The 12,604-nt window shown below is 54.8% G+C and overlaps 1 protein-coding gene across 2 annotated transcripts; it reads right to left on the reverse strand.

The window, feature by feature from the left end:
- Nucleotides 1-9,469, reverse strand: RBP3 (retinol binding protein 3). 2 transcript variants are annotated; one of them, XM_043596802.1, is made up of 4 exons: nucleotides 6,298-9,469; nucleotides 3,924-4,114; nucleotides 2,263-2,405; nucleotides 1-733 (listed from the first exon to the last, which is right to left on the reverse strand). In XM_043596802.1, the coding sequence occupies exons 1-4, from the start codon at nucleotides 9,343-9,345 to the stop codon at nucleotides 339-341; spliced, it is 3,777 nt and encodes a 1,258-aa protein (XP_043452737.1). In that variant the 5' UTR covers nucleotides 9,346-9,469; the 3' UTR covers nucleotides 1-338. The 2 variants fall into 2 exon arrangements, with proteins under 2 accessions (XP_043452737.1, XP_043452738.1); XM_043596803.1 differs by lacking the exon at nucleotides 1-733 and adding an exon at nucleotides 1,237-2,083.
- Between the last annotated feature and the right edge of the window lie 3,135 nt (nucleotides 9,470-12,604).

Raw genomic sequence — 12,604 nt, forward strand, 5'->3', positions numbered from 1 at the left:
ACACATCACCTGTTTCTTTTTACTTTTTAAGAAGGTGGCTACTAGAAAATGTAAAGTGACGTGAGTGCCGCGATCTGCGGCTCACGTCGTAGCTCCGTCGGATGGAGCTGCTCTAGGACCAGGGCTTGGCAATTAAGAAGCATGGGTAGGAGGTACATCTGACTTCGCCTCCCCAAAATAACTACTATGGAGGGGGTTGCCTCTGAGGGGTGAGCTGCCTGTCCCTATGTGCTCAGAGATGTTGGCAATGGTGAAGAGACCATCGGGTGAACTCCAAGGGTGCCTTCAACTCTAAGCCTACCGGGGCTCAGCAGGTCCCTTTTCTGAACCCGGAGGCCTCAGGCAGGACCACGTGCCGGAGTGCCCTTGGTGTGTGGCCTGGAGGTCCCACCCATCCTGGGGCTCCTCCTCGCCCTCAGCAGAGTGTGCTGGAGCATCTCCTTGGCTCTGGTGAGGGCTCCTTCAGCAGGGACAGCCACGTGGGGCACCACACCCACCCCTTCCCAGGAGCTGCCATCCACAGCCCCCACTGAGCGGGCCGTGGGGATGGTGATGTAGAGATGAGTGTCATCCACGTGGTAGGTTTGTGGTGGCTGGCAGCCCCCGCTGGTCACTTCCCCGATGACCAGTGCCCGGCCCAGCTTCTTCATGATGTAGGTAAACTCCTCCGCGGCGCCGGCTGTCAGCGCACTGGTCAGAATGGCCACGTTCTTCTTGGAGCCGTAGCGTTCACCTGGAAGACAGAAGATGGAGAGTCCAGTCAGCACTGTGGGGCACCTGCCTTCTCTGTACTGTGTGGACCCGCAAAGAGGAGGGCCTGGGATTTGGTTCTGTGGCCTTGTGTCCACATGCAGGGAATTCCTTGGTGAGCCCCAGTTCTGCAAGTGTCAAATGGGGCTACAAGCGTGTGCCCCACCCATCTCCAGTTTGTAAGGGCTTGACAGCTGCTTCATGCACTTCTGGCACTTTTATCTTTGAGTGACGGGAAAAGCCTTGACTCTCCCGAGGAAAGGATGTGCTTCCTCTTCATGAATCATAAGAATGCCTAACTTGCCAGATTCTCTTTTCACTTTGGACTCCCGGAAGACCCAAACACGTGGCTTCACGACAACAGCCCTCTAGGGCAACGATGTCCGATAGAAACACAACGTGAGCCAGAAAGTGAGCCACAGATGTCGCTGCAAGTTTTCTAGGAGTCACATTAAACAAGAAAAAAAAAAAAAAGCACAGATGACATGAATCTTAACCATATTTTATTTAACTCAACATATCCAAAACAAATTTGTCTCAAAAATGTAATCAGTAACATTGTGGAGATATTATACGTCTTTATTTTTCCATAAAAAGCCCGAAAATACCTGGTGTATATTTTACACCTGTCACATCCCAATTCATATGAGCCACATTTCAGTGCTCAGTGGCTGCATGTGGCAAGCGGCTCCCATACTGGACATCATTGCAATCTAGGACCCCATGCTCTTGCAGATTTGAGTCTGTTTGTAACTCCTGGTTTTGAATACTGTTTGAATTTACAGTTAACCCGGTTCTAATTTTTATTTACGTTTTGCAGTATTTGTGAATGTGTGCCTTGGAATCTCCTTCGAATCCTTGTGTGATAAGGAAGTGTACAAATGAAAATCGTGGGGTGCTTTGCTGGTCATATGCACCCTTCCCCCCTCCGCTCTCTCAGCCCCTTGTCGGATGGGAGCGCAGGTTTCTTGGTTTGTCATGCTGAGCAAGGGAGTCAGAGTGAGCCTATCACCCGTGACGGGGACCACGAGAGCCCTGGCTCTACAGAGCATGGCGCCTGTGCAGGGCAGAGGCCCCATCAGAACCACAAACTTTATTCAGGCTCAGTGTACTGAGCTGCTGCTGACAGCTCAGGGAGGATGAGCACCAGAAACTCTGTGGGGTTTGGTGAAGGGCAAGGTCCTTCTAATTCTGCTGTGCCTTGCATGCTGATGGTTGTCATGGCCAGAACGGAGGACATTTTGGTTTTAGAGAAACCGGCATTCAGATTTGGGTGCTTCCACTTATTAGCTGGGTGATGTTAGACAATAGACTCGACCTAGTCAAGGCTCATCTAGAAAATAAGCATAATGGTAGCATTTTGTAGGGATTAAGAATCATATGTAAAAGTGCAGTGAATGCAGAGCTTTATATTCCATTTACTGTTACTTTTCCCTGGACCCAAGCTGTCTTTCCCTGATTTTCCAGAAGCTTCTAGAATGAGAACAGGAAAGGGAAAGCGTCTGTACATACCTGCGAGCCGGGTGTGGGTCCAGAGCTCACTGACAGAGTCGTTGGGCCGGCTGTAGATTTTGTCCAACAGAATTGGAGGACCTTCATCAAAGAAGTAGGAGCACAGAGCAGAGATGGAGGAGGTGGGGCCACCGATGTTGAACCTAAGGGAAGGGAAGTGGGGGTCATTGGGGCAGAGCTCACAGGGAGGCCCTCGGTTCCCCTCTGGGAGCCTGGGACCTTTGCCCTGAGGAGGACACTAATTCCAGGCAGCCTCCCTGTCCCATCCTTCTCCTGCAGAATTCTGTGGTTGGCATTTCCCAGAGTACAAGTCTCTTGAGAAATTTCAAAACACTGGTGCCATACCTGCCCTTTCTGATCACATATTAATACATTATGTGATACATATTGTGTCCATTACATTAAAGGCTCTGACAAGTCCTGCAGTCATGAACTTGCTGATAGATTTTCCTCATTTACTGACCATAGACTGCTCTCCACACCCATGCTGCCTGTGAGGACACTGCTTTCCCGGCTGCATTCTCTATAATTCCATAAGACCCACTGGGCATTTTTGTTCAGGTCTCCTAATGAGCTGCTACTTAGTATAGCCGAGTGCTCAGAGTTGTGGAACCACACTGGATGGGGAGTGGAAGAGTGGGGGAGGGGACAACCTGTGCCTGTCCTAGGACGTTCAGATTTGCCCTGTTATGTGAACTCTTTGGGACCCTGTCTCCTCATCTGTGAATAAGAAGTGTGGGCTGGTGATATGATAGGAGTCTCTTCTGGTTGAAGGTCTAGGGTGGCCCAGCTGGGTTTAGGGCCTTTGACTTCAGTGTCTGAAACTTCAAACCTCAGGTTAGAAGGGTCTGGAAGCACTCTGTAGGCTGGGCCACTTCCTCTTTTACAAATGTAGCCACAGAGCCCTGGGAGAGGTTTTGGAGAACAAGCCTCTGAGATCTGGAGCCCTCTAGTGACAGACAAGAACCACAGCTGAGCTGCAGACAAGCAAGTCGTGACTTGGCCAATTCTGGCAGCCTGTCTCCTGCAGCTGCAAAGTGGGGTTCTGTATCCTGGGGGAGCAGCCTGCCCCTCCCTGTGTCCATGGAGGCAGGGGCCTGGTCGCTGGGGGTGGGTGTTCTTCCACCCACTCCAGGAGGGAGGTCTCTACCTAAAAGCGTCCCTCCACCAGGCATTCTGTGATGCAAAGAATTCTTTTTGCCACAATAGTGGCTTATTCTCAAATTCTCTCGGGGACTCTGGCTTTCCAATTCTCATGGTCAGGGTGGTCACGGGCTGACTTTGTATGACATAAGAGGCACAATGCAGGTGGTGGCCTAGCTAGCTGTCCCAAACATGACTGATCACCAGAATCACCCGGGGTGATGCCTTTCAAATACACAGATGACTGAGCCTCACCCCGGAGCTTTAGATTCAGTAGGGTCACGTTAAGCCCCCAGAATCTGTTTTTAAAGTCTCCCTTCCCCCTCTCTCTCCTCTGAGTCCTATGGCCAGGCAAGTTTGGAAACCACAGGAGTAGCCCAGTGATTCTCAGCCTGGAATTAACACTGGGATCATCTGAGGAGCTTAGAAAGATCACCGATGTTGGGGTCCCCCATGGCCGATTACGCCAGAACCCCTGGGTTGGCTGGCCAGAGACCTCTGCCCCCCCAGCCACTGACCTCATGTCAATGATCATGGCATCCGTGTGCACGATCTTCTTCCAAACATGCTCCACCAGCAGCTCTGACACCTGGGTGAGCAGCTCACAGTCCCCAAACGTGTCAAACCTCAAGTAGCCAAGGTTGTCCTCAAACACATTAGTATGAAAGGAAAACTTGATCAGGTCCTCAAAGACTTCAGGGGAAGGGATCTGAAAAAAATGGGTGGGGGTTCAGCTCAGTGTCAGCAGAGGAGCAGATGTTACAGCTCAGGAAACCGGGCACCACAGTTTTCCTTTATATGTGAAAGATATTGAGGGTATGGGAGGGAATTAACATTTCTGAAGAAGGTTTCCGATGGAGCGCCTAGGAGGTTATGTGGGTGGTGGGCCTAGGATGTGGACCCAAATGCGGTTGGCAGACTCCTTACAGAGAACGTTCATGCATGTCAACCCCACACCGCGGTGTCCAGAGCTGCAAGGCCCAGGCGTGGTCTCCACTCTGACTCCCCTGACCTCACCAGATACCTCCTGATGGTTCTGAGTTCATCTTCTTCCCTAGGGCTGGGAGGGAAGACATTAGCTAGCTCCTGAGCCCCTGAACCTTTAGAAGGGGGTTTGACCCTGTGCTGAGCACATTGCAGCCCTTACCATCACCATGAGGGCACCCTATAGCATCCCCATCCTTTCAATGAGGACCCTGAAGCACAGAGTGATTAAGTAACTTGCCCAAGGTCACACAGCCAGTAGGTGGTGGAACCAGAAGCTGAATCCATATGTGACTCCAAACCATGAATCCTGGCGATGCTGGAAAGGAGTGAGTCCTCGATTTGGAATCTGGCGGCCCTGTGAGTCTAGCACAGTGCTGGCACATTCTAGGCTCCCCCAGCATGTTTTGTGCCTCATCTTCTCTCTCCAAGACTGCTAGAAGGACACAGGCTCTGTGGGCCGGAATGTTAACTGGGACACCCAGCCTCCAGGGTCTGCTTTGCCCTTAGTCACAAGCTCTTCAGCCATGGGTCACACTCCTCTGCACCCCTCTGGGTTTCCATTTCCCTTTTTGTAAAACAGGGATGATGATTCTGCACTAGATGCTTCTGGTGCCCTTGGCCCTCCTCTGATTTTTGCTACAACCGCCCCTCGCCTGACAGGGCCTTGCCTCCAGTACACCCCTATGTCTTTCCATTCTCGATTTCAGGACCTTCTCCAAGCTGCCTCAGAGTTTGAGAGAGTTCATGTCCCCAGGGGGACCTTTAGCCAAAGAAGGACAGGAACTGCTGGATCCCGTCTGTAGATGGACGGCTCCGGGAAGCCTTCCCCACACTTGTTAGGGTTCCATCGGAATTTTAGGAAGCAACAGCTTCCATAATGCCCTTACCCATCAGCTTTTCCTCCTTTCCTATCCCATTCTCCCTGCCCCCTCACTCCTGCTTCAAAGACAGCCTCCCACCTGAACTGCCTGCATCCTAGACCTCCTTTCAAGGGACCCCAAGACAAATGCTGCCCTGACTACTTGCGACTCTGCCACAAAATCACAGAGGATAAATGATGTGGAGAGATGTTGTAACTACTGCTTCCCGATGAAGCTCTTAGCTTATGGGAGTGTCTGATGAATCCATGGCCACTGGTCTAGAGAACTTCTCTCTCATCCACCCAGCAGCAAAACTCCTCAACCTTGATTTACCTTTTCAGTGTTTTCCCCAAATGCCATTGCCGGCTTTGAATATACTGACCACAATAGCCTTGCTTGGAATTTCCCATCCAGCTGGCCCTTGGACCAGACTGCACGCCCACCAAGTGCAGCTCCTTCCGGATGCTTTGCATCGTGGGAGGGGAGGAGAAGGCAGGTGGTGCCTGACCACTGCCATGATTCTCCAGGCTGTGCACCGTCAGCACCCCTGACCGTGCCACAGCCTGTGTCTAGGCTCCATGCTTTAGCTCTGAGGCAACTGTGAGGCCAAGACCTCTACCTGCTCCTCTCTCTCCATCTGAAACCCCCCGAGGCAGGCAGGTGGTGAGAATGAACACAAACCCCGCATTTCCAGGGGACGAAACCGTAGTGACCTCTCATGACCTGACCTTTCCGCCAACACTGATGATGAGAAGTGCTGCAAACATTTGCCTTCCACCCCGCCAAGAGTGCCACTCCTTCTATACCAGGGGTTTTCAAACTGAGTCCTCATGGGTTATCGGTGCTCTACAGAGGTGCTCAGGGACACCAGAAGGAGAAGGGGTGACAGGATGAGAGGAAGGGAAAGACATGACTAATGAGAACTTAAACACGAAAACGAGTCTGGAAGCGATTGCCCGGCACCATGCACAGAGCCCTGGATGTGCAGACAACCGGTCGGCTCATTGCTGGGACTGTGCTAGGCTCAGTCTCCCTTGTGTCTCACCTGCATGGGCACAATCCCAGGAATGCGGTCCTTGGCATCCTCGGGGATATGGGCTGTCTTCAGGTGTGGGTCTCCGGACAGCATCTGCAGATCGGCCCCCAGCATCTCAGCCAAGGCCCCTTCTGAGGTCACCCTTGAATAGCGGCTCTGCATACGGCTCAGTTTGGCCGCCATCTTGGCCCCCAGTTCAGGGGAGGCGTAGTTATCGGCTACCAGCTTCCCAGTTGTCTGCAGCACAGTGGGCACCTTGGCCCGCAGGGCCACTATGTCCCGGGCTGTGGAGAGGGCCTCACTCATGGGCACGGTGATGTCGGGCTCCACCCCAGCCAGGTCCCAGGCTTCACCTGTGCTGGCGCTCAGGGCCATCTGCGTGGGCATGGAGGCGTATAAGGGGCTGCTGCCCACCTGGTAGATGCCCACAGAGAGTGCCCCTCCAGCTGTGGGCTCCCCAATGACGGTGGCCCGCTGCAGGTCCTGCATGGTGTGAGCAAACGCCTCAGCTGCCGACCCGCTGATGTGGCTCATCAGGATGTAGAGGTCTTTGTGGGGGCCGTAGCGCTTGCCAGCCACCTGGGGCAGCGTCCACACTTCCGTGACCCTCGAGGTCGCCCTGTCAAAGACAGAGTAGAGGTGCTGGCGGGGCTCCGCTTCAAAGAAGTAGGAGCAGAGTAGCGGCACAGCCGTGGAGTAGCTACCAGGGTTGTAGCGCAGGTCGACAACCAGCGCGGCCGTGTCCACCAGCCTCTGCCACACCAGCTGCACCAGCTGTGGCCCGATGGCCTTCACCGTCTCCAGCTCGGCCATGGCGTCGAAACGCAGGTAACCCAGCCGGCCAGGCAGCACCTCTGTTTTAAACAGGGCTTCGATGAGGTAGGAGACCTCCTCTGGGGAGGGCACGACAGGGGGTGGGGGGGGCACCTCCTCGGCCACCATCTCACCGGGGCTGTGGAACACCAGCAGACGGTGGTCCCCAGACATCTCCTGCAGGTCGGCCGTGAGCTGGGAGGCCAGTGACTCCAGGTCCACGGCAGTGCGGTAGGCCCCCTGGGCCAGCTTGGCTCGAAGCAGGGCACTGGTCTGCCCGATGACCTCTGGCCGTGCATAGTGAGCCTCGACCAGGTGCCCCGTGCCCTCCACCAGGGCCTCCAGGCTGCGGTGGAACTCCAGCACCTCCTGGGCCCTGTCCAGGGCTTCCTCGGCCAGCACGATGGCATCGGGCACCACGCCACCTCCCAACCAGCACTCGCCGTGGTTGTCGATGAAGGTGAGCACAGGCACGGTGAGCACCAGGCCACCCTCCGGCGTCTCCAGCAGGGGCACCGTGCAGGTGTGCAGCAGGCTGCCCGCGGTGATCTCGCCCACCAGCGTGGCCCAGCCCAGCGACTGCATGAGGAAGGCCAGCTCCTCAGCCGCGGTGGCGGTGCGGTGGCTGGTGAGCAGGTACACGCCGCGCTGGGTGGGGTAGCCCCGGCCCAGCAGCTCCATGCGGCTGAAGTGCTCCTGCGTGATGTTGGTGCGGCGGTCATAGGTGGTGAAGAGGCGCACGGAGCCGTTGTCGGGGCCCTGGAAGTAAGACAGTAGCAGGGGCACAGCAGAGGACGGCCCCCCGGGGTTCTGGCGCAGGTCCACGATGAGGTGCTCCGTGCCCTGCAGGGGCGCCCACACCTGGCGCACAATGTAGGGGCTTAGCACCTCCAGCACGGAGGCATCGGCGAAGCTGTCAAAGCGGAGGTAGCCCACGTTGCCCGGTAGCACCGACACCTGAAACATAGAGACCACCAGGGCCTGCCGGGCAGCCTCGGCTCCGGGCACCGTGGGGACTACCTCCGGAGGCTCGTCCTCGCCAACCTCGGGCCCAGAAGAGGCGTCCTTGGCCCTCACGGCCCGCACCAGGAGCCTGGGGTCCTCAGACACAGTCTGTAGGCCAGCGTTGAGTTTGGTGACCAGGTCCTCCTCCGAGACTACTGCGGAGAAGTCCATGTTGGCCAGGTGGTGCAGCAGGCTGGGCACACGGTCCACCAGGGTGTAGTAGGTCTGCAGCGCCTCCTGCAGGCGCCGGACAACTCCTGGCAGGGCCCGGCGCAGAGTGAGGATGGCCAGGGCTTTCTCTAGGGCCTGCTCGGCTGGTGTCCCCACACAGGGCAGCACCCCACTGCCCTCCCATGTCTGGCTGCCCCCTCCCAGGGGCCCTAGGGACCTGGACACGGGCACGGTGAGGAAGAAGTCAGACTGGCCTATCCTCAGCTTCTGGAGGTCCAGGGCACCCCCCACAGTCCGCTCACCCACCACGATGGCCCTGCGCATCTGCTTGAGGATGTAAGTGATGTCCTCAGCCACGCCCCCAGTGTGGCCGCTGGTGAGGACCACCACATCCTTGTCGGCACTGTACCTTTCTCCCAGCACCTGGGGCAAGGTCCAGATCTCAGTGGTCGTATTGGAGGGACGGTCGTAGATGGTATCCACGTGCAGGACCGTGTTCCCTGGGTGCAGGTAGGAGATGACGTAGGGGATGCCGGAAACGTGGCCCCCGGTGCAGTGCCGGAGGTCCAGCACCAAGGCAGAGGTGCCCATGAGCTTCCTCCAGACGCTGGCCACCAGGAAGCCCCCCAGCTTGCTCACCACCTCCTGGCTTGGGATGTCGTCCACACGCAGGTAGCCCACATTGCCCTCCAGAACCTCGTGGCGGATGCCCTTCTGCAGCCGGGCAAGCATTTCCTCTTTTGTGAGGTTGGTGAGTGCTGGGGCTTGCCGGGGAGCCTCGAGGGTGCTGGGCTCGTATGAAATGACCAGGCGAGGGTCGTTCAAGGAGCTCTGCACCCCAGTCGTCAGCACATGGGCCAGAGTCTGAGGGTCCGAGATGGCGAGGATCTCACGACTCTTGATGGCCTGCTCGATGGCTTCCTGCATCCCCATCAGGTTCTCTGGGAAGCAGTAGTTATCCAGGAGGACCTTGGCCATGTCCAGCACCAGGCTTGGCTGGAACAGGTGTGTGGGGCCAGCCAGGCCACAGAGCAGCATGGACAAGAGCAGGGCCCATTCTCTCGTCATGGGGATCCAGAAGGAGAGCTGGCTCCCAAGCAAAAGCTCCCTTGACTGTGCGTAAGGCCACGGCACTGCCCTGTGCGGCTGCCTTCCTCCCTCGTCCTTCTCAGCGGGTGGACAGAAGGTCCGGGGCTAAACTCGGGAGTTGGGGTGCGGCTTCCAGCTCCAGTAAGCCTTTAATCCTGTCTAATTCAAGCGCATCAGCCCTGGGGACTGGGGAGAAGGGCCCGAAGTGGTTTGACCCAGAAGGTATGTTGGATCTCATGCTACTGTGCTATCTCTGTGTATAGTAATCTGAATAGCCACCGTTTATCTGCAGTTCCTGCCGCATGCCAGACTCCGTGCTTCATGCTTCACACAAGGTGACAGTTTTCACCAGAGCCTTGCAAAACAGAGCTGTTAACCTGCTGGAAATAGCATCTTCCCACTACACTGGGTGATCCACGCCTCTGGAATTAGGTAGAGCTCACTGGAGGCCCGGCTCCGCGACTCACTGCTCTGTGGCCTTAGGGAAGTATCTTACTTATTGTGTAGATCACGTGAGAAAATATGTGTAAAGCATTGCACGGTTTCAGGCAAGACGGAAGCATTCTGTCGCTGATAAGTTCTCCCTGGTAGGTATTATCTCTGCTGTAGAGCTGAAGAAATAGATCTCAGTAGCTTACTGAAGCCCATCACCTTAGGGGTGAAGGGGACATTGAGAAGAAGTCTGGGGGGACTGCAGTCAGCCCAGACAGTGCAGAGGCTGAGTCTGGGGCTCCCATCTACTTCAGAGCTTGAAGCTTTTTTCTATATCTTGGTAATGCATCCAGGGAATTGGGGTGGTGCCCCCCTTCCGCCGCCACAACAGCTTTCAAACAGTAGGAATACGATGTCCGGACCTCAATGCAGGATGTGGTGAGTGGGAGGGGCATCTGCCTTCTAGACACCATGGGACCAGTGATTCTAGGTCAGGTGAGGTTAGCTCTGAGACCTGACAAGTGTCCATTCTCCTGGCTAAAGAAGACTCCCTGCTGGGTACGGGCTCAGCTATGGCCCGCTGCTTGCGGGAAGAACCCAACTGCAGGACTTAGGTGTCTGTGGTCCCAGACCTCACAGGCATCCAGATCATTCCCTCACCTGCACAGAGCATACAGGCCTGTCTCAGGTGAACAGCTGGACACTTAGGCTCCCAGATCTTGCTCCTTGGCATGGAAGGGACATGGGTCCTGCTGAGGGCCGACTTGCCACAGATCTCCAAGCGTATCTGCCATGGAGCCCAGAGTCTAGAAGCCCTGCTTTGTCTCCGCACCCCTCTGAGGGTGGGCACTTTCCATATTTATCAGACAAGCACGGCTCAGACTGCACAGCCAGGAAGAGCGCTGGGAGAGCGGCCTGCCTCCACTCTTCTCACTTTGTCCTGTTATCGCCACCACACACTTCTTGAGTCGTGTGGGCAGCAGGCGGGCACACATGTGTCCCTCAGCAGGCACCCCCGCAGGAGGTGCTCTGGGAGACGGGGGGCTTTCTCAGTGCCCCTGAGAACCACAATCCGCTCTCTGGAAATCGTTGTCTGAGGATGTTTACCAAGTGGTTTATGAAAGCCAAAGAGGTCAATTAGCTAAAACAAACATGTTTTTAGCTCATTAGGATTTGTTTAATGCCCAAGTGACATATGGTCACATCACTCCACTATTTGCAGCCAATGAGGTGAGCCTGATTTATTATAACAATAAGGCCTCCTTAGTCCCTACTGGGAAGATTGGGCCTTTCACTCTGGCCCCAACTTGGGGAATCACATCTCAGAGTATGCCATCCTGGGCCTCTGAGGGCACTTCTCTGTCATTGCGTGAGCTCAGGCAAAGCCTCTGGGCCAGGAAGTGCAGAGGATAAAAACAATCAGGAAAAGGTCCTTCTTTGGGGAAGGCGCTTCCCCTGGACATTCCTTAAAATGCAGCCTCAGGATGGGATTCCTGCAGCTGTTGCTGGGCCCTGATTTGTGGGGATGGCCCAGAGCCTCGCAGAGGATGTGGAAAACAAAATGAGGGTCCACTTCAAGTCATCAGGGGGGCAGAGTTAGTGCCTGCAAGGGGATGTGATGTGTCCTCTTGTGGGTGAAGGGAGAAAATTCTGTCCCCAAAGTTCTCCAGTCTGTCAAGGAACCAGGGATGTTCCCTGGTCCCCAGGTGAGGGGGAACATAAGCACTTGGCAGTCAGCTAAGGACAGTGTACCTCAGACAAGTCCACGGTGAAATCCAGGAGGAGAGAAATTCCACACCTTCCCATCCAGTCCTTGCTAGCCATCAGTCTAGGGGGCTACCGAGAGTCCCATGTGACCTTGGGTTGGATTTTGGAGTTGGGATGAAGTCAGAAGCCCCTGTCTCCCTGTCACTTGCACAAGCAGCCATGCGGGCAGAGATGTCAAGAGTACAAGCTTGGAAGCCTCCCCCCTGACCAGCCCTACTACTTTCTAGGGTAGAGACCTTTATTAAGTAACATGACTGCTCTGTGCCTTGGCTTCCTTGGAAGGCAAACAGGATAAAGTTCGCATTGTTGCAACAGTGTTGGCAGGTGCAACAGAGAAGCTGAGGACTCAGTAGGAGTTGGTGAGGGGCAGCCTATGATCAGAACTCCCCTGTGGGGGTGGGGAGAGACACCCCAGCAGGCAGAAATTGCCCTCGGCCCCTGGCATATGGAATGTTTCTGAGGCCCCAAACCTTCCATTGGCCTCGGTGTGTCTGGAGAATCTGTATGCCTGAGAAAAGCTCGGGCTTAGTGTTCACTCCAGAGCACAACCCGCAGTGATCCAAATGTCAGATTAAAAGGGGGATGAAGCACAGAAGATGTGCTGTTGGGATGGTCACATGGAACATGCCTGGAGCCTGGGCAATCCAAGAAGGAGCAAATCACCTGTTACATTACAGATTCACTTTTTGCTGTGGGCAGAGGCCTTATCTCTATTATCCATTCATCCATCCATCCATCCATCCATTGTCTGATGTTTATCTTTCCCTCAATGTTCTTTATGGATATTTTCAAGCAGTGCAGCCAATACCCATGTACTTAGATTCTAACATTGGCATTTTATTACCCTTTCATTATCTCACCTCTATCTCTCCTTTTTACAAGTTAAAGAATTCATAAATGTGTGAACAATCTTTTTCCAAAGCCATTCTAACCCAGCCAATAATAATATGTATTATACATACATAAATGTTTAATGTGTAGCTGTCCTCACCTTTCTCTGCGTTCATACATGGAAGCACATATGCAGGAGATGTATTGT

This window comes from Prionailurus bengalensis, chromosome D2 (genome assembly GCF_016509475.1).
Source record: "Prionailurus bengalensis isolate Pbe53 chromosome D2, Fcat_Pben_1.1_paternal_pri, whole genome shotgun sequence".
Lineage (NCBI taxonomy): Eukaryota > Metazoa > Chordata > Mammalia > Carnivora > Felidae > Prionailurus > Prionailurus bengalensis.

Excerpts from the sequence above, each read along its gene's own strand:
- RBP3 (XM_043596802.1), bottom strand. The coding sequence starts at position 9,345 with ATGACGAGAGAATGGGCCCTGCTCTTGTCCATGCTGCTCTGTGGCCTG. Across the intron at positions 2,406-3,923 it reads GCCATGATCATTGACATGAG|GTTCAACATCGGTGGCCCCA; the intron begins GTCAGTGGCTGG and ends CCCTTCCCTTAG. Across the intron at positions 734-2,262 it reads GACCCACACCCGGCTCGCAG|GTGAACGCTACGGCTCCAAG; the intron begins GTATGTACAGAC and ends TCTGTCTTCCAG.